The sequence below is a fragment of the Oryctolagus cuniculus genome, chromosome 21, assembly GCF_964237555.1.
Source record: "Oryctolagus cuniculus chromosome 21, mOryCun1.1, whole genome shotgun sequence".
NCBI classification, from domain to species: Eukaryota; Metazoa; Chordata; class Mammalia; order Lagomorpha; family Leporidae; genus Oryctolagus; species Oryctolagus cuniculus.
In genome coordinates this window covers 1,632,841-1,654,304 of record NC_091452.1, presented here as the reverse complement: position 1 = coordinate 1,654,304, position 21,464 = coordinate 1,632,841, and the positions used below count along the sequence as shown (strand labels likewise).

Genomic DNA, 21,464 nt, shown 5'->3' with positions numbered 1-21,464 from the left:
TCCTTGTCCAGCACGGACCTGGTCCCCTCCTGTAGGAAGTGACCACTTCCTGTGATCCAAACTCCCAGGCAGTCGGAGCAGCCAGTATGCTCCTCCTGTCACGTAGCCCTCACTGTCACCTTCCTGAATGGCACTACATGAAAGTGCCTCCCACCCCAATCATCACTGCCTGGTCCCAGCCGGCCTCCCCCATTGCAGCGAGGACCCCACTGGCTGGTGACCGCTCTAACCCCACACTCTACAGGAGCCCCAGACCCTATGCTTAGCAAAGGCCCAGTGTGAGCAGATGTTTGCATGGATGGATGTGCACCCGAAGCTGGAGAAGGGTGGTGGTGGTGGTGGTGGCAGGGGAGAGGGTCGGGGGGAGAACGCTCAGCCAGCCCCTGCGAGCATTCAGCCCCTCCCTTCCCAGGGGAGCAGGGGCCTCCTCACTGCCCCATGACCAGGAGGGCCCTCGTCCCTCTTCTGGGCTGCCAACTTCCTCTCAGCAATACCTGGGCTTTGGGTGTTCCCCAGGGAGTGGTGTGCATGCCTCACTCCTGTTTTCCAGATGAATGGAACCCGGCCAGGCACAGCCTCCACCAAACTCAGCCCTTGGGACAAGAGTAGCCATTCTGCTCCCCGTGTGGACCTGTCCGCCGTGTGATGGGAGAAGCTGCTGTCCAGGCCAGTCTGCCACCAGGAACATGTGCCACCCTCCAAGCATGACAAAACAAGCACCCTGCCCTCACCTGTGGGTCCCTCTCCTCACTGCTGTCTGGACATGGGAGTCACAGCCCTCCTGTGACTGATCCTGTGGTCACCACAGCGGCATGGTGCCCCGGAGGGCGTGCTTGGTGACGGCAGGGGCTCCTGGTCTGTGCACCAGCTGCCCTCTGCAGGCACCCAGGACAGGCAGTGGCTGCTGCTGCATGTGAGCCTCCCCTCCCCACTTGGAGTGCACAGAGCACTGGGCCCAGGAAGGCTGCAGCAGCACAAGGGAAAGTGTGTCCCCTGCTTTGACGGGGACACAGCACCTGACAGGTGGGTCCTGTGTGGTGGCTGAGGGTCAGGTAGGGAGCGTGTCTAACCTGCTGAGTCGATCCCATGAGCTCCCTGAAGCCAGTACTGACCGACACATGCTTCTTTCTGGATGTGATGCCAGCGTGGACCCAGCTCGTGTTTATGAGTGGTCGATCCTGGTCCCTCTGTCCACGTGAAGGGCTTTGGGCTGTAGGTCCTGGCTGTCCCACTCTGGTTCTGTCTGCGGAGCGGATGCCTCTGCCCTTGTCCGGAGCCTGGCGGAGTCCCAGCCTCCCAGCCTGACCGTGCCCTGCCCAGGGGAGCTTCTCAGACTGTTCTGTGTGAGTCCCTGGACCCAAGGCCAGCCTTAGAACTTCCCCTTCCCTCGCACGAGAGCCACGTTTTGCTCACGGGCCCCCAGAGCTGCCTGCCTGCTGCACTCTCCTGGGTCTGGATCCCTCCGTTCCGGACCTGACCCCACCCGAGATTCCTCATCACTTAGGCTTCCCCTCCCTGCTCCTGAGCAGAGCACAGCACACTGTTCCGCATTCCTGCACCGGCAGAGCCCACCACCGCCCAGGCCGCCTGCTTTCCACGTGGCAGACCCCAGCCGAACCTGACTGCCCTCCCTGGCACAGAGCTGACCGTAGCTGGGCCTTCCACGTGGACATTAATTTCTGGACTTGGGCTCAGCCCTGCAGGAAATGTAGTAACTGTGACGACTCCATGAGCGAGATATCTGTGGGACCCAAGTCTGGGATCACACATGTGAATCCAAACACCTGTGGGACACTTGGCACCAGGCTGTGAGATCCTGCAGAGTGGGCATAAGCTCACTACGTGTGTGCTGAGACAGGCCTGTTTCTGATACTGGAAAATCTTCCTTCAACACTGTGACTATGACAGCATTGACCCCTCCCTGTCCCCCACCACTGGAGCACATCCATCACTTAACAGGCTTCTCTGCCAAGGGGAGCAGCCTGCCCGGGGGGTGGGGGTGGGGGTAGGGCAGGCAACCTTTGTTCTTCCACATCTGGGCGAAGTCATCTGCCTCCCTGGCGTCCCCGTGGCCAGCTGCGGCAGACCTGGCTGACAGGCCCAGACCGCACAGTCGCCCTGTGCTTAGTGAATAGCCTGCAGAGGCACGACCCCAGCCTCGCTGTCACTCCCGAAATGCGACCACTGGCCACGTGGGTTAGAGCCCCGTGGTGCCACCGAGGATGCTGTCTTCCTAAGATCGACACTTGGGTTTTTGCTTTTTCCTTACGTGGTTTCTGGGGAAGCATATCCAGTAAGCAACTGTCTTCTGTTTGGGGTGGAATTATTCTAACTTGGCATAGACACTATATAGTTTTAATATATCAAGAGAAGTAACAAAAACCTGTCTAAACCTTTTATTTCCAATGAGTGAAAGTAGTGCACTTTATTTATAGGCTACATATTTCAGCTTCTGCTCATACTTTATCTACACATTATTTGGCCAAAGATATGAAATTGGAGAGAATCGTGTGTTCGAGGTAGTTTATAGCACAGGAATGATGATGAATGCCACTAAGTAGTGAAAATATGTTGTGATTTTTATGAAATAAAACCTTAATGTCCTTAAATAAAGTGTGCTGTGAAATGTTGCTGGTGGAATGTGAGGCGGACTGAGCCTTCTAACAGGGACAGAGGAAAACGGGAGGAAGAGCCAGTCGGGATTCACTCAGCACCTCTGGTCTGTGCATGCACTTCAGCTGGTCCTAGAGTGCACACACCAGAGCCAGCCAGCGGGCAGGGGGATGGGGAAGGGGGGGACGAAGAGAGGAACGTGTGCACCCCTTTAAAGATTTGAAAGGCAGAATTAGACACACAGAGGGACAGGTCTTCCATCCACTGGCTCATTCCCCAAATGGCCACAATGGCTGGAGCTGGGCCGATCTGAAGCCAGGAGCTTCTTCCAGGTCTCCCATGCAGGTGCAGGGGCCCAAGCACTTGGGCCATCTTTCCCAGGCCGCAGCAGAGCTGGACTGGGAGCAGAGCAGCCGAGTGTTGAACTGAACCCAGCGTAGCAGGTGGCAGCGTTACCTGCTCTGCCACAGTGCTGGCCCCACAGCCCCTTTTTACCCCCACATCTCTGCAAAGCACCCTCCTGCTGCTTTTCATGGGCAAAGAGTGGGGCCACCAGTCTCAGGGACACTCCATCTGCTTCAGCTTGGGGGTCTCCGCCCCGTTAGCAGACGTGACTCCCATGGCCCTGCCTCAACCTCTACTTTTAAACTCACCATGCTGGGGCAGGCCGTGTGGCACTGCTGCTTGGGAGTCCACATCCCACACCGTGGTGCCTAGGACTGCGTCCTGGCACCTCTGCTGCTGACCCAGCTTCCTGCTGATGCCCCTGGAAGGCAGCACGAGATGGCCCAATCCTTGGGTCCCCACCACCCACACAGGAGGCCTGGATGTAGTTCCTGGTCCCAGGCTTCAGTGGGCATTTGGGGAGTGAACCAGTGGATGGCAGTGTACTTGTGTGCTCTGTTGCTCTCCCTTTCAAATAAATAATAATAAATGTAAGAAACAGAACTGCTCATGGGCCGGCATTGTGGCGTAGCATGTAAGGCCGCCTCCTGCAGTACCGGCATCCCATATGGACACCGTTCTAAGTCCCGGCTGCTCCACTTCTGATCCAGCTCTCTACTGCGGTCTGGGAAAGCAGTGGAAGATGGCCCAAGTCGTTGGGCTCCTGCACCCACTGGGAGACCCAGAAGAATCTCCTGGCTCCCAATCAGCACAGCCCCAGCCGTTGTGGCCATCTGGGGAGTGAACCAGCAGATCAAAGACTTCTCTTTCCCTCTCTTCCTCTACCTCTCCTCCCTCCATGGAGCTCTGACTTTAAAATAAATCAATCTTAAAAAAAAGGAAAGAAATAAAACTGCTCACATGAACCATTTTACATGTTACTGTAGGAGGCACTTCAATTTGTGGAAAAAATGTTATTAAAAGATGCTTATTTGGGAGCAAAAGATTTGGAAATCCAACGTTTTTTCATAGTACCCATTTTTCATAAATGTTACGAAGATTCCTTCTCTTCATGGATTTCAAAAATTTTTCACCCAAATAACCTTTTCCATTTCCAGTAACTTTCTGAAGTACTTTTCATATACTGTTTTCATAATTGTAAGTGTAATGTATGGAACACATTCAACTATAGATATTTTACTGAAGACTTTGCCATGCTAGTATCAGCTTACGTTTCATAATAGTGTATGTATCTGTTGTATTTTACCTGTATTTATTTTACACATATGAAGGTGGATGGATAGTGATGTCCTTGCTCATACGGCAGCTTTTCTTGTATTTCCCCTACACGGATTACTTCCCGGGGTAAAACTGTGCTTCTGCAACAAAAGGAGCCAGGATTCCTGTGGCTCTTGAGGTCTGTTGCCAAATCGCTTGCCAAAACGGACACTGGATCAGCTCAGTCTTCCCGGCACGGGTGGCAGCCGCATTTCCCTCTGGTTTGGCCTGTGTGACTCCCTAGTTTGCACTGATTTGGTTACTGTGAGGGTGAACAGTTCCCCACGTCTTCACTGTGGTGGCTGAAATCCCACCCGTGCTGAGGCGACGTCTCATCCACTGTGTTTTCTCACAGTGCTTCCAGTCTGTCTGGTCTCTCCCATGGCTGATGTGAATGGATTTTGATGAGCACTGGGACAACGTCCTAGGTGACCTGCACCAAGATGGGGAACCAATGGCCTCCGCTCCCAGATTCTCAGCCCAGCCTATGATGACTTCGGCTACTTCCATCTCCTCAGTGAGTGGGTCTGGGCTCTGCTCAGTCTTGGGCATTTCTCTGTCCACTGCGTCCTGTGCCACTGGAGGAGTGGCCATGCACTCAGGTAGCAAGCCCTGTCCTCCCCCAACACTGGGGCTGCCCCGATCCTGCCCTCCCATGCCCACAACCCACCCATGTCCCAGCCTGGGGATGATGCCTCCTCCTTAAGGACCCCCAAGCCTGAGTGGGCGTGGAAGGGGCAGGGGTGACCTCCACGGAGCTTCCCAAGCCTCGCACACAGAGGCTTCTGCTTCCCATGCAGACTGGACTGTAAAACTATTTTCCCCATGTTCAGATGGTTTGAGTGGGACAAAGATGTGGACAGTTTGCACTGTGGCCAATTCCTGCTTTCTTAATCAGGTTTGGTTTGTCTTCAGCCGTCCTCTATTTTTAGCCTTTGTCAGTGTGTGCTAGAGTTCTTTACTTCTGAAAGGCATGTTATTAGACACATCTGCAAATTGAGTCTGAGGCTTTCTGCTTTTGATGGGGAACTGGGATCTTTGTACTCATGTGACATTTATAACTTCTGAACATTTGCAATCCTACTTATGCTTTCTTTTATGTCCTGTTACTTCTCAGTGCAGCTCTTCAATGTTGTGGATACATTTTACAAAGGGACTGGCACTTACCAAAGTTACATTTTTTCGGGGTCAGTTCTCTATTTCCTGTTTTCAACAAAGGTTTTATTTAGTCAGCTGTGGATTTCATTTTATTGCACAGCACATTCTACCCATATGGGCTCTTCTTTATGCTTTGCCATGTGTCCTTTTATCTCACTGGAAAAAGCAAACAGCCGCACTGTGAATTCTACTTCCTTCGACTGCAAGTCTTCTCCAGGAGGAACATTTTCCTCTCTTTATGGTGTTGCGTGTGTTGCAAATCTTTCACAGTGCCAGATATACTGGTGTCTTTTTCCTCATTTGTGAGTTTATTTTGGAGATCAGGATTATTTTCCAAATCCTAAATGCTTTTCCCATGGCTAGGGTGTGGCTCTGACCGCCAGAGAGTAATCGTTATTTCCAGGTTATGGTGGACCACAAAGTGTTAATTAAGTTCTCTACCAAGCAACATGCATCCAATCAGTCTTTAGACTGCAAAAAATGCATCTCCCACCTCTCGTCTTCCTGAATGTGGGCCCTGCAGCCACTAATGAGCTCACTTGAAAAGCATCCCACAGCTGCAGACTGACCTTGGGCATTTTCAACGGATGAATATCAAACATGCAGTGTGCGGGAGGGAGGGCGGAGGGGCGGGCGGGCTGTGCCAGTATTTTTGCAAGCAGAAGTTGGGACCCTCTCACAGGAGCAGTCAGAGCCAGTCTGATATGAAGACAGAGCTGAGGCCGGCTGCATGCTGGTTCCATTACTGACCTGACAGCTCGTTGTCTCCACACAGAACCCAGAATCTGAACCCTCTGCTCAATTCTTGTCTCATTTTTGTAAAATAAGCTTTCAATTTTAGAAAACCACTTAGAAAGTACACAAAGTCTCCCTGTAACTCACTCCCAGCTTCCTCCACTCTGAGGAGTAAGGCGGTGTCCCTGAGCAAGGCTGAGCTGCTGTGTGCCAGGATTCGTCCCTGTGGGGCCACCCTCTCCACGCCATATCACACTCTGCAAGGAAGCCACTAAGGAGTGGGCAGTCAGAGGGAGGAGGAGCCACCTGTTATGACACGGGAGCAGGCGGTCCTCCCCAGATGCAGCCACTCCCCTGCACCAGCATGGGCTCGTGGATGCTTGTTTGCTGGGCACCACCAATATAGTTTGTCACCCGTGACTCCAGCACTGGCCACTGGGAGCTTTTGTTGCCTCTGTGTCCCTTTGCCATGCAAGGAGACTTCAACAAATTTGTGGACATAGAATGAAGACCAGAATATGTTACAAAAACCAAACCAAACATCTTTGAATTACATCTTTCCATGAAGCTCTTAAAGCACCCCTGTTTTGTCAGCATGTGTGTGGGTGCTCTGAGCACTTCCTTTAATAGACACATGTTTGGCAAATATTGCACCCCAGTGTGTGACTTGGCTTTTCATTCTCTTTACATAATCCTTCACAGAGAAAGTTTTATTTTGGTGAATTTCAATTGATTGGTCTTATCTTTTGTTGACTATTACTTTTGGCATCTTGTCCAAGGATTCTTCAACACACCCTTGACCCAAGATTTTCTATGTTTTTTTTTTTTTAAGAATTATTTTATTTATTTGAAAGTCAGAGTTACAGAGAGAGAGAGGAGAGGCAGAGAGAGAGGTCGGTCTTCCATTCTGTTGGTTCACTCCCCAAACGACCACAACGGCCAGAGCTTTGCTGATCCAAAGCCAGGAGCTTCTTCCAGGTCTCCTACGCAGGTGCAGGGGCCCAAGGAGTTGAGCCATCATCTTCTGCTTTTTCAGGCCACAGCAGAGAGCTGGATCAGAAGAGCAGCAGTTGGGACTCAAACTGACGCCCATATGGGATGCCAGTGCTGCAGGCTGGCGCTTTAACCCACTGTGCCACAGCACTGGCCCCTCCTATGTTTTCTTCTAACCATGTTATAGTTTTAGCTTGAATCTAGATATAATCCTTTTAAAATTGAGTTTTGGGGGCCAGTGCTATGGTGTAGTAGGGTAAGCCTCCACCTGCAGCACCAGCATCCTACATGGGCACTGGTTCGTGTTGCAGCTGATCTTCTTCCTTTCCAGTTCACTACTATAGCCTGGGAAAGCAGCAGTCAAAGGCCCAAGTGCTTGGGCCCCTGCACCTGTGTGGGAGGCCTGGAAGAACCTCCTGGCTTCAGATCAGCTCATCTCCTGCCACTGTGGCCACTTGAGGAGTGAACCAGTGGGTGGAAGACCTTTCTCTCTCTCTCTCTCTGTAACTCTACCTCTCAAATAAATAAATTTTTAAAAATATTTATTTGAAGGGCAGAGTTAGAGGCAGAGAGAAAGGTTTTCCATCCACTGGTTCACTTCCCAAATGGCTGGAGCTATGCCGATCCGAAGCTGGGAGCACCTTCCGGGTCTCTCACACAGGTACAGGGGTCCAAGGACTTGGGGTATTTTCCACTGCGTTCCTAGGCCATAGCAGAGAGCTGGATCAGAAGTGGAACAGCCAGGTCTTGACCCAGCGCCCACAGGGGAGGCCAGCACTGCAGGCAAAGGCTTTACCTGCTACACCACAGCAGTGGCCCCAGTAAATAAAAATCTTCTTAAAATTTTTAAAAATTAAGTTTTGTATAAGGTGCGGGGTTTAGGTCAAGACTCATTGCGTGTAGACTCCCTGATGAACATCCAACAACAGCAGCCTCCTCTGTTCAGAGGTCTCTCCACTCTTGAATTGTCTCGGCTCCGTTGTCAAAGAGTGGTCCTACAGATCTTTGGGTCTGTTTCTTCCTTCCAACAACCACAGTCTTCATTATCATCACTTCCTAGTTATTCTTGAAATAAGGAGGTTTGAGTTCCCAGACTACATTCCCTAGGTCTGGTGCCTTCCACACCAGTTTGTCAATATCTATAAAAGATCTTGCTGGAATGTTGACTGGGACTGAAATGAATCTGTAGGCCAATCTTATCTAGTTGATTTCTTAATAATATTGAGTCTTTCAATCCATGAATATGCAGTGGTCCTCCATCTGTTTGGATGTTAGAATTAGAATGATTTCTTCTTTAAATATTTGGTAGATTTCAGACTGACATTCAGATCCCAATGTAAAATCTTTAACTCATCTTCAGTGATTGCCCTAGGGTTTGCAATATAGATTTTAAAGACTCTAAACCCCGCTCCAGGTAGAATTTACCAGAGATTCTGCAGGGACCTGTAACACTGCCCCCTCCGTCCTCCCTTCTGACCCTACGACCTTGCTGTCCCTCATTTCACTTGCCTATCTGGTTTGATCACACAGTGCACCGCTATTATAAAGTTATTTTTGGACCAAGAATTTAAAAAGGTTGCACTTCCATTTCTCCTCTGATCCTCCTCCATCCTTCATGTCATGTCAATCCATGTCCCGACTGCACCACTTTCCTGGAAAGCAGGGTCTGCTGGCCGACGACTTCCCTCAGGTTTGGTTTGAGACAGTCTGAATTCCCCGTCCCTTTTAAAGGAGAATCTTGCTGTCATACCTTGTGCATTTTTTTTCTTTCAAAAATTTTAACATTTCACTCCTTTTTGCTTGCACAGCTTCTGGCTCAAAGTCCATTTTAATTCCTATTTTTGCTCGTCTATAGGCAAGATGTTATTTTTTTCCTCATTTCAGAATCACCATTTTAACATAGGGCATCCTGCACAGCATTCTCCGAGTTCCTGGGTCTGCAGTTTGGTGTCTTAATTTGGAAAATTCTCAGTCATGATTATTTCAAGTATTTCTTCTACCTTTATTCTTTTTCTGATATCCCAATCACACGCACACAGCATCTTTCATAGTTGTCTCGCGGGTCTTTATGTCCTTTTTTCTTTTTCCCTTTTCTTCCGCTTTGCATTTATTTTTGGGAAGCTCCTATCAACCTATCCTCAAGCTCACTGAATATTCCTTCCACTCTGTTTACTCCACTGACCAGCCTGTCAGGGCATTTTCCATTTCTGTTGAAGGGTTTTGGTTTCTAGCATCTCATTTTGATTCTCTGATTTCCCATCTCTCTACTTACATTACCCATCTGTCTGGCATATTGTGTACTTTGTCCATTATAGCTCTTAGCATATTAGTCATCATTTTAAATTTCCCAATTGCAACATCTGTGTCATATGTAAATATGGTTTTGATGTTTGTTAGATTTCTTCTTGCCTTTTGGTTTGCTTTTTTAAAAAACTGTTTTTGTTAAAAGCTAGTAAACATTTTTGTACTGAGTATCAGGAACTGAAGTAAATGAGGGTTTAGGGTGAAGACTGGTACTAACTTGGTTAGAATGCGGGCTGTATGTTTAATGTCTGCTTTGACTGTAGGTGACAGAGACTTCTTTTTTTTTTTTTTTTTTGACAGGCAGAGTGGACAGTGAGAGAGTGAGAAAGTGAGAGAGTGAGAGAGAGAGAGAGAGAGAGAGAGAGAAAGGTCTTCCTTTGCCGTTGGTTCACCCTCCAATGGCCAGAGACTTCTTTTTATCTGTAGTCTTCATATTGGACTTTGCCGATCTACAAAAATGCTTCACAAAATTTGAAGAATGGAATTAAAAGATGTTTATTTTGGTGCACAAACTTTTTAGTATGCTTTTTCCATGAATCACCTGAAGACCTTCTGTACACCTCAGTGTACACCTGCAGTGCTCTCAGCTGTGCCCATGCACTGTTCCGCTGTGCCCTTGTCATGGTCAGGTGTGGGACAGGGGATGTGTTGCACACCCTGGGTCTGAGTCCAGGATGGTGACCTTCACCAGAGGTTCTCCAGTGACAAAGAATTTTGCCTTCTTAGGGGAGACTGAAGATCCAGGCCACAGGCAGGAAGAGACGGGGCAGGCTTTGGTACAACCCTTCACCTGAGCGTAGGTGGTTGCTGCTAACACGGTAGGGGGACAAAAGCTGTGGCTCCCAGCTCTCCTGCCATGTCACCTTGGTGCACTCCAGCTACACCGAAAAGGGTTTCTCTTCCCCACTCCTGCCTCTGGGGACTTGAGAACGAGTCGAGGGAGGAACCCAGCAGGGGGCAGAACCCAGAGATCTGACCCGCTCCTCCAGACTCTGGTACATAAGTACCCCAGAACATTGACCTAGCTGTAGAAAAAGGATGACAATGGGGGTGCAGAACCCCCAAGTCATTCACAGTTAAATGCTACCTCCTATCCCTGGGGAATCGATATCTGAAGTCTTGGTCCATAAGATGCAGGGCAGCCATATTCTGCACATGGCAGTGAAGAGCTCACGCAGCTGACACTGGTGTCACCATTCACCAGCCCTGGCCCCTCGTGCCAAGTGTTCTAGATGCCCCACCTGGGACTCACCCCAGCCCCAAGTCCTTTCCAAGGACTGGTTTAGACAAAGACATGTTGGGGGAGGAGCCCTTGACATTGGGGGAGGAGCCCTGTGCCCCTCGCCTGTGCATGGTGATGTTCACTCCAGAAGCTGGGAACCATCACGTGACACAGGATTTGGCCAGGCTAAGCTGACCACGCAAAGGACGGCTGCAATGAGGTTCAGAAAGCCAGGGACTCTGAGAGTGCATGGAGCTACCTTATGCCCTAGGGCCCCTGGGAGAAGAGAGCTTCCTCGTTCCCTCCAGGCAAGCAGCGTCTCCTGTTGGTCCAGCTGGGGCCCAAATGCCCAACAGGGAAGGGAGGGCTCCCCTGTACTGCCTGCCTGAGGGAGAGGGCGAGCTATGAGGGCGTGGCCTGGGGCTCACCACTGGCGCCCTCATGCTTGCTGGCAGACAGGAGAGTGATGGGCCTAATGGAGTCTGTCCAGAGAAATGAGATAATGGCCCGGCTCCTGCGCAGCTCAGCCTGTTCCCATAACTGCATAGTCTGGGGGCCCCTCTGCTTTTATTAGGCTAACAAGCCACGTCTGTCGGGGCCGTGGTGAATGGTGCCCTCCCTCTGCTCTGACCCTGGCTTCACCAGTCTCCTGGGCTTCAAGACTTTTCCTCACTAGAGAGACACTGTCCTCTGTTTGGTGAGCCCCATTGCTGGACACGGGTCAGACCCTCCCTACAAGGGGCGGGGACACTAGGCACATGGAACCCTCCTGCCTGGCCCTGCTGGGAGAATCACAGGGTCTTTCCTGGTGCTCACCTTGGGGGGGTTCAGGCTGCACCTGCCACCATCTTCTATGAAGTTGGTCTCCAAGCCTGGAGATGGCCAGAGAAGCAGAAAGCTGATCAGAGGACAGTGGCGCTCCTGTCCAAGATAAGAAATGCAGACACAGGGACTGCAGCTCAAGCAGCCATCTTGGAGCACCCCAAAGAATCACAAACAGGACATCCTGGAAACAGGGTGGAAGAGCAGTGAACAATGACCACAGCCCTGGACTCCGCCTCTCTGCGCTGTTTCTGGGAGGGGAAAAGCTTCTGTCTGTCTAAGGGACTGTGGTTCGTGGTTTCCAGTCGCTCTTGGCTGACTCCCACACTAACCCATGTGGCCCCACCAGGAGTGTTTCCTAACCCACCTGCTTGGTGCTGTCTGGAGCCAAGCAGCTTTCCTCCTAGCAGTAACCAGCCCCACACCCTTCAGGACACAAGTAAGCTGCTAGCTGAACTGGGATGTGGATTCCCAGGCCTGGACTGGGGCCTCCACTCCTGCAGTTCTGAGCCACTCCCTCAGGACGCCTGTGCTGCAGGGCGCAGCTTTCACTGGGCAGTGAGATCTCGGAACTCACCTGCCCTGTGAGGTCACGCCCAGGTTTTCTCACCCTGCCCCGCCCCTGCCCGCAGGAGCAGTCTCCGAGGAAAGCAAAGCAGCCAACAGAATTTCACAGGGACGCTCTTCAGGCCTGAGCGACAGGGTCTGTTTCTCCTGTCCTCACCTGACTCCCCCTCCCCCACCCAGCCCCGTGAGCTTCGTTCCACAGCAGGAAGTGGGGCACTGCAATATGCAGAGGCCCAGAGTGGATGCAAGCATAAGTGAATGCTTTCTGTTCATGCTCTCATTAATCTATGAAGTGTGTTTTATGAGCCACTTGTTGGGTTTCAATATTAGCTCTTGGGGCTGGTGCTGTGGTGTAGAGGTTAAGCCTCCGCCTGCAACATCAGCATCCCATACAGGCACTGGTTTGGGTCCCGGCTGCTCCACTTTCGCTCCAGCTCCCTGCTAATGTGCTGGGAAAGCAGTAGAAGATGGCCCAAACGCTTGGGCCCCTGCACCCACCTGAGAGACCCAGAAGAATCTCTGGCTTCGGCCCGGCCCGGCCCGGCCCGGCCCGGCCCGGCCCAGCCCAGCCCAGCCCAGCCCAGCCCTGGCTATTGTAGCCATTTGGGCAGTGACCCAGCAGACAGAAGATTTCTGTCTCCTCCTCTGTATCTCTCTCAAATAAATGAGAAACTTTTTAAAAACTCAATAAACCTTAAAAAAGATGTGCTCTCTTCTGAAAGTTGATGAGTTGGACGCTGGTGACCAGGAATCCCAGTTTTACCTAAGGCAGGTAACTTCCTTCCAGACCTCGGACCTGAGTGAAATCAGGCCCCTCTCCACCTTGCGTGGTGTCCTCCTGACTCCTACACACTCTGCCAGCGGGGGTGATGAAGGCGCACACCCAGGCCAGCCGGGAAAGCCTGTCAGCCAGGTCTCTCTCTGGGGCCCCTTGGCCGACAGTCCTCAAGTGGCCGGGACATCACGGGTCCCTGTGGCGGATGCCAGGCCTTCCCTGCTCCTGTGAAGTTTTCCTGGCTCCACCACAAACAGCTCTACTCAGCATTTTTTTGAACAATGAATCAAGTGTTAGCCTTGATTCCAGGAACTAATCTATTTAAGTCTGCATTTAATTTTTCAAAAACAGTTTCTTGAGCAACTTTACCAGAAAAAAAAAAATTAGCCAGTGAATGTTGGACTGAACTATCCAATTTTTTTTTTTTTTGACAGGCAGAGTGGACAGTGAGAGAGAGAGACAGAGAGAAAGGTCTTCCTTTGCCGTTGGTTCACCCTCCAATGGCCGCCGCACCATGCTGATCCGATGGCAGGAGCCAGGTGCTTCTCCTGGTCTCCCATGGGGTGCAGGGCCCAAGCACTTGGGCCATCCTCCACTGCACTCCCTGGCCACAGCAGAGAGCTGGCCTGGAAGAGGGGCAACCGGGACAGAATCCAGCACCCCAACCGGGACTAGAACCTGGTGTGCCGGCGCCGCAAGGCAGAGGATTAGCCTAGTGAGCCGCGGCACCAGCTTGAACTATCCAATTTATTAATATTCCCTTCTAATTAGCAACAGTTTCCCTCAATCTATGAAGTCGCTCCTATGAGTTGAGGCAGTATCATTATTAGTATATGCATTCCCAAGTACCCAAGTATTAACAACTGTTGGAAAGATTAGATGCAATTTTTTTTTGTAATAAAACTACATACTCATGGAGGAAAGTATGTTCATTACATAAAGCAGAGTGTGAGGGAAAGTCACCTGTGACTGCTGAGAACGGTGGGAACTCTCATGGCCTGTCGGATTACGCGTCTGCGACAGGCGATCTGTCTTCATTAAAATATGCTCAGGCTACACCTCACTGGTGACTGACTTTCCCCCAGCACTGAGGTGTAAGTGAAACCAGGCGCTGCATGTACACAAGGTGCATGACTCAATATTCTGTGCTGTGAGATGATCCCCAAAACCAAGGCAGTTAACAGATCCCTCACCTACGGCAGGTACCATTCTCTTCCCTTTCTTTTGATAACAACACCTAAGATCCACCCTCTTCGCAAGCCTCAAGTGCACAATACAGGATTGTTAACTGAAGTCACTAGGGAGGTGTCTAGAAAATGGGGAAACCACTACCACACGCCCCAGCAATCTCATTTCTGATTCTACAGCCCCAAAGAAATGGAATCCGGATCTCCAAGAGCTGTCTATTCCCACATTCGCCGCACCACACAAGGGCCAGCACTGCCATGTGCACACGGCCAGGGCCTGCTTGCTGGCCTGCAGCCCACACACCCATGTAGATGCCAGCACTCAGAGGGGAGTCACACTTGGTCGAATGCTCTACAGCCTTTCAGTATTAAATGAAGGGGGCCTCAGCACTGTGGCGTAGCAGGTAAAGCCTCCACCTGCAGTGCCAGCATCCCATATGGGCACTGGTTCAAGTCCCAGCTGCTCCACTTCTGATCCAGCTCTCTGCTATGGCCTGAGAAAGCAGTAGAGGATGGCTCAAGTCCTTGGGCCCCTACACCCACGTGGGGGACCCAGAAGAAGCACCTGGCCTCGGATTGGCGCAGCTCTGGCCATTGCAGCCAACTGGGGAGTGAATCAGCGGATGAAGACCTCTCCTTCTCTAACTCTTTCAAATAAATATTTAAAAATAAATACATAAATAAATGAAGGGGCTCTGCATTTTCACCTTGCACTGAAAGTATGTGACCATTTCCGTATGAGGGATTTTGGGTACAAGGAACAGAAACCAGTTTGAACAGCCTGGAGAGCGGGACTCGCTTACTAGGCCTGGGCTGTCTACACCCTGCAGTTTCCCAGGATCTGAGAGATGCCCTCTTGAGCAAGCGTGTGCCCTGCCTGACAACGCCCAGGCCCTAGGCCACCCAGAGCCAACACCAAGGGTACGGTCTACCTTGCGTTACTGATGCAGGCCTGCACACTCAGGCCATCCTCAACCAGCAGAACTTTGAGGGACCGGGGTCCAAGAAGCTCAGGTCAACTGTATCGGAGTGCACATGTCTAATCCCAACAAAACCCTGCCACAAGCCTTGGGGACTTCCCTGGTTGGGAGAGTCCATGTTCGTCTGCCACACAGTGCTGCTGGGAGAATCCAGTCTGTCCGTGTGATTTCACTAACCAAACCCAAAAGCTTGAAAGAACTTTCTTCTAGACTGACCCATGCAGTTCTCTCTGTGATTTTAATCTGCAGGCGTTCACAGTCATAAATCCTAACAATGAGTCCTGTGAGCCCGAGTAAACCATCGTATCTGAGGGTGCCTTGGGGACCTCCAACCCAGGGACTCTGTGTGTACTTCCCTGAAGCACGTGGGGGCACGCGGGGCCTCATGAAGGAGGGAGCTACACACTCACCAGGCCCCTTCCCGGTTCTCTGTCAATCTGCTGCCAAGATCCATTTTCCTGTGAGAGTCGACCTACAGAACTTGGTATTTTCCTGGCCTACCCAGCCGATGCCACTGCAGGGAGCCGAGGCAGAGCGCCATGGCTCCAGTCTAGGACTGGCGGTCAGGAACTGCGGGTTCTGTGCCTTCCACTGCAGGGACACACTCAGCACTACGACGGTCAAAGGTTAAATAAATAACTACTCTTCAGACATTTCTAGCTGGGCATGGGACTCCTGTCACACTCAACCTAAAGACACAGAAGCTCCTGCACGGGGGACGAGGGCAGGCTGTCCCTGCTCTGATTTGAATGTGCCCCCCGCCAAGCACGTGCTGAACATTGAATTAACACTGCTGGGGGTGCGGGTAATGGGAGGCGAAGAGGCCTTGTGGGTGAAGTGAATGGACGAATGCTGTCATCATGGTCTGGGCTGGCCCCCTTCTCCTGTCTCACCGTCTCTTCCCCCTTCCCCCTGTGGTTCTGATGCAGCCCTTGTCTGGCACTCTCCCAGGTTCCAGAACTTGACAAAACACATTTCTACTGTTTACTGATTGCCCAGTCTGTGGTAACCTGCGACAGCAGCACAAATGGATTGAGGCAGGTTCCTACACGAGTCCACCTGGGGGCTGGTGACAGCCCAAGTCAGCCACCTGTCCTCCACAGGGCGAGGTCTGAGCTGCAGCCCTACCCTGAGGCTATGGGGCTCCCAGGACTTGCTCGCAGATGCTCTCTGTGACAACAGTGGTGGGTCAGGGGGGTCCCCAGGCAGGCAGAACAGAGGTCTGAGGCCAAGTCCTAGCTGCACTCAGCTTCCTTACGTAGAGACGGGGGCAGGGGTCCATCTGGGAGTGGCAGAAAGCCATCGGGGGCCCTTTCACAGCCCTGCACTTTGTCTTCAAAACCTCCCGACAAAGCATCCTCACAGACCCTCGTGGCCTTTCTCAACCAAAGCTGTGTCCCCCGCAGGCTCCCGTCGAGAACACTGTGGGATCTGATCACAGCCGCAGGGACTGCTGGGTGCCCCACAAAGTAAGGACCCAACTCTTCTCCCTCCCACAGGCCCAGGAGCCCATGAGCTACTCAGGTGGGATGGATCAGTCTCTGGAGACAGACGACCGGGGCGAATGCTTGGGGACACCATGTCCACCACTGGCGAGCTGGGTGACCTCAGGGCAGACACCCGGCTCAGCCATGCACCTGCCTGGTTCAGACAGCTCAGCTCCAACAGCCCCTGCGTGGGACCTCCTCTGGAGCCTCTCAGCTCTACGTCCTCACACACGGTGCGTCTCCTGTGACATCACTAGTCCAGGCTCTACGTCCTCACACACGGTGCGTCTCCTGTGACACCACTAGTCCAGGCTCTACGTCCTCACACACGGTGCGTCTCCTGTGACACCACTAGTCCAGGCTCTACGTCCTCACACACGGTGCGTCTCCTGTGACACCACTAGTCCAGGCTCTACGTCCTCACACACGGTGCGTCTCCTGTGACATCACTAGTCCAGCTCTACGTCCTCACACACGGTGCGTCTCCTGTGACACCACTAGTCCAGCTCTACGTCCTCACACACGGTACGTCTCCTGTGACACCACTAGTCCAGCTCTACGTCCTCACACACGGTGCGTCTCCTGTGACACCACTAGTCCAGGCTCTACGTCCTCACACACGGTGCGTCTCCTGTGACACCACTAGTCCAGGCTCTACGTCCTCACACACGGTGCGTCTCCTGTGACACCTCTAGTCCAGGCTCTACGTCCTCACACACTGTGCGTCTCCTGTGACACCACTAGTCCAGGCTCTACGTCCTCACACACGGTGCGTCTCCTGTGACACCACTAGTCCAGGCTCTACGTCCTCACACACGGTGCGTCTCCTGTGACATCACTAGTCCAGGCTCTACGTCCTCACACACGGTGCGTCTCCTGTGACACCACTAGTCCAGGCTCTACGACCTCAGACACGGTGCGTCTCCTGTGACATCACTAGTCCAGCTCTACGTCCTCACACACGGTGCGTCTCCTGTGACACCACTAGTCCAGGCTCTACGTCCTCACACACGGTGCATCTCCTGTGACACCACTAGTCCAGGCTCTACGTCCTCACACACGGTGCGTCTCCTGTGACATCACTAGTCCAGGCTCTACGTCCTCACACACGGTGCGTCTCCTGTGACATCACTAGTCCAGGCTCTACGTCCTCACACACGGTGCGTCTCCTGTGACACCACTAGTCCAGGCTCTACGTCCTCACACACGGTGCGTCTCCTGTGACACCACTAGTCCAGGCTCTACGTCCTCACACACGGTGCGTCTCCTGTGACATCACTAGTCCAGGCTCTACGTCCTCACACACAGTGAGTCTCCTCTGACACCAGTAGTCCAGGCTCTACATTGCTGAGTCTCAGTCCTCTGCACTCCTCCTCAGGTGGGAAGCTCCTTGGGGGCCATGGCTGGCTCTATACCCTCAGTAACCCAGGGCTGGCTCGTGGTGGGAACTCAGACACTGCATGCTGAGTGACATGTGACCAAGCTCCAGCAAGGTCCCTCCTGGGCACCCAGGGTGAGCTGTACACACCATGACACAAGAAATGAGCTGGAACAACCACAGAATTATCCTCCAAGAGGATCGGTGTCCTCTTCCCTTCTAAATACATTTGTACATAATGAGCCTTTAATTAGACCAAGGCGGGAGTCATTCTGCACGGAGATCATGCATGACAAATGAGGGACGGAGACGATGCTGAAAGGCTGGGTGGCTGTAACGCAAGGTAATTGCAATGCATTTCGAAAGGAAACGCGTTTTGATCTTGAAAACTGAAATTAACTTTGATGTCTTTGGAGAGTCTTCAAGCATTTTTCGTTCACACAGAGCCTCTTTTCTTTACGCTCTACCAAGAGCACTGGGCGCAGCAGTCGGAGGCTGAGCCTGGACAGAGCTGTCAGGTGGGCTGGCAGGGGACCTCTGGAGTCTGTGTGCAAAGGGTGAGGGGTGCCGGCGCTGCAGCGGCTGAGCCATGACTGTAGGTAAGTTCAAAGGGCTTTTCACTTCCGCAGGAGCACAAGTCTAGGGCTGTGCTGTGCCCACCGGCTGCGGTCCCAGCAGGGACGCCGGCCAGCTCGGAGCAACAGGAGGCGGCAGAGATGACAGCTCCCATCTTGTAGATAAGACACGTGGCCTGAGCTTTAAGGAGCTGGTTCTGAGGAGCCGCCTTAGTTTCAGTTAAAAGCGACTGCACGCGCAGCAGATCAGAGACTCTGTGCTTATCTGCACGGAGCCCAACAGCAGCTTGTAAGCACCTACAATTCAACGCACTCCCGCCTGACCCCGAGAGCCTTCCGGCACACCACACGCAGGAGGGAGGAGGGGCCCAGAGCAGGAGCAGCCTCACGGCACACCTCTGTGGAACAGCACCCGCACCCCACCCCGGCACGAGTGCCCCTCCTGGACCCAGGACCACCTTCCAGGGCGGCGGCCTCCCTCAGCGCCCCGGGCGCCTGCTCAAGGACTTGTGAGTGTGCAGCTTCCTGGGCGCTGTGAGAGGACAGGTCTCACTGCAGGTAGAGTCTGCGACGGCTCCCTGGACGGGAAGACCAGGGCAGCACCCGTCAGCCCCTGAGCCTCAGGGTGGCTGTGGAGGCCCCACGTCCGTCACCTCCCACCAGCTCCACTGGGAGGTTCCTGCAGCCCCTCGCAGTCCAAGGCTCGCCCCTCCCAGCTCCGCAATACCCTGGAGACGCCACGTCCCTCACCTCCCACCAGCTCCACTGTGAGGTTCCCGCAGCCCCTCGCAGTCCGAGGCTCGCCCCTCCCAGCTCCGCAATACCCTGGAGACGCCACGTCCATCACCTCCCACCAGCTCCACTGGGAGGTTCCTGCAGCCCCTCGCAGTCCAAGGCTCGCCCCTCCCAGCTCCGCAATACCCTGGAGACGCCACGTCCCTCACCTCCCACCAGCTCCACTGTGAGGTTCCTGCAGCCCCTCGCAGTCCAAGGCTCGCCCCTCCCAGCTCCGCAATACCCTGGAGACGCCACGTCCGTCACCTCCCACCAGCTTCCCTGTGAGGTTCCCGCAGCCCCTCGCAGTCCGAGGCTCGCCCCTCCCAGTCCGAGGCTCGCCCCTCCCAGCTCCGCAATGCCCCGGTTCATGCAGCGGCAGGTGGCAGAGCAGAGCTGCCGCCTAGCACCCCACGTGGGCACCAGCTCAAGCCCTGGCTACCGCACTTCCAGCGCAGCCCCTGCCGATGCACCTGGGAAAGCCGTGGAGGACGGCCCCAGTGCCTGGGCCCCCGCACCCACGTGGGAGACCTGGAAGAAGCTCCTGGCTCCAGATCCACCCAGCTCCAGCCTTGAGGCCATGTGGGGAGTGAACCACCGATAAAGATCTGTGTGTGTTAACCCTGGCTCCGAAATAAACAAAACCTTTAAATATAAATATATACGAGCGGCGCCTGGGCAGGCTGTGGCAGCAGGCCATAACCCAGCAAGATGCGCGAAGCCAGTCAATGAGGGAAGACTGTGTCCGCTTTTTTTCCTTTTAATCTAAGAAATAAAGGTCTCGCCGCAAAGTATTTATTGCACCCGTGAGGCCAGAGAAAAGCGACTGCGCAGGAAGGTCATCCGACTTCAACGTCTGGATGGGATGCGGGGCCTGGTCCAGCCTGAGCTGCGCCGGCTTCACCGAGCCCCGCTGACCGCCCACCGCCACCCCCACGTGGGCGCAGCCTGCGCCTCAGCGCACCCCGCGTCAGGGGCCAGCTGGGGGCCAGGCCCGGGTGCGCCCCGCTGACCCCACGCCCTCGGTCCCACGGGCAGATGCAGAGGCGCGGACGGAGCCCAGCCCCGGGGCGCCCCCGCTCAGCGCCCCCATCCTCCCCACGTCCCGGAGGCCCGGAGGCAGCGAGGCGAAGGGGGCGAGCCCACGGCCTCCCCGGACCCGCTTCTGAACCACGAGGACGCCCACGCCGAGCCGCGCCACCCACCTCGGAGCTGCCCGGGAGAGCGGGCGGGACGCGGCTGGGCGAGGAACCCGGGTGCCGCTGGCGGGGCTCCGGGGAGGTCACGAGAACGGAGGCTGTTTTCTTCCACGTCCAGTCTCTCACTTCCGCCGCTGTGGCGTCGCTCACGGACCCCGAGTCCCAACCCCGCACATGGAGAAAATGGCGGCAGCGCCCGCACTCCTCAAATCCAAGGAGCGCCCATCGGCCCTGTTGCCAGGTGCTGACACTCGCTCTGATTGGACTGGCTGAGGCCACGTGATCACTCCTGCCCCAATCGCCAGAACCAGGACAAAGCCAGTGGGAAGTGTAACAGCCTTTCCCATTGGCTCTGGACCGAGTCTTGATGCTGATTGGACTGATTGTGACCAGGTGACCACTTTGTGCCCGTCATGAAGCCAGGACGCAGGCTACGGAAAGCCTAGCGCCTTCCCCACTGGCCCTGGACAGGTCCTGATACGCCGACGGCCCAGCTTTGAGCGCGCTGCCGACGCCGTGTGTGCCCGGGAGTTCCAGCCCTGGGAACTGCAGCCTGCACGCCCCTGGGGGGATTGCTGGGAGCTTTCGGCTCCAAGGAGCGAGGCCCCGCAGGCCCGTGTCCAGGGCAGCGGCGCCTGTGCTGATAGGCCTGTCCTCAGGGCGGAAGGCCAACGGCCCTGGCGTCCACTCTCAGTGCTGGGGACGGTGCCCAGTGGCTGGCGCTGACAGGCAGAGACGCCTGCGGCTGGGCCCCCCCGGAGCTGCTCCTCACCTTCGGGGTCCTCGCCCCGAGCCCACCCCCCATCCGTGGCCCACAGGCATGATTTCATCCCGGTATTACGGCGTTCCCTTCTGCACCTGGAAACACGGGCTTGCTGAGTGGAGGCAGCAGGGGTCCCTCATCCCAGGAGGGCACCTGCAGAAGCCCCTGCTCCGGGAGTGCTGAGCCGCCAGCAGCCTGCGCTCTGCAGACAGCAGTGCTGGGCACATGGCATGCGTGGGAAGCGAACTGTGGCTTTTAGGAAAGATTCCT

The 21,464-nt window shown here is 54.0% G+C and overlaps 1 protein-coding gene and 1 long non-coding RNA gene across 3 annotated transcripts in view; one reads left to right on the top strand and one right to left on the bottom strand.

Moving 5' to 3' along the window:
* The window catches only part of ADGRD1 (adhesion G protein-coupled receptor D1), a 117,559-nt gene extending 114,946 nt beyond the window's left edge, over positions 1–2,613 (top strand). For both annotated transcript variants that reach the window (XM_070066276.1, XM_070066275.1), the window contains one exon: positions 551–2,613. In XM_070066276.1, the coding sequence (XP_069922377.1) occupies positions 551–646 (96 nt within the window). In that variant the 3' untranslated portion in view covers positions 647–2,613. The remainder of the gene's footprint in view (positions 1–550) is intronic.
* Positions 2,614–4,572: 1,959 nt separating this feature from the next.
* Positions 4,573–20,576, bottom strand: LOC127488408 (uncharacterized). Its single transcript, XR_011385295.1, has 3 exons — positions 20,438–20,576; positions 11,504–11,608; positions 4,573–4,708 (listed from the first exon to the last, which is right to left on the bottom strand). It is a non-coding gene; the product is annotated as an uncharacterized lncRNA (long non-coding RNA).
* Positions 20,577–21,464: the final 888 nt, after the last annotated feature.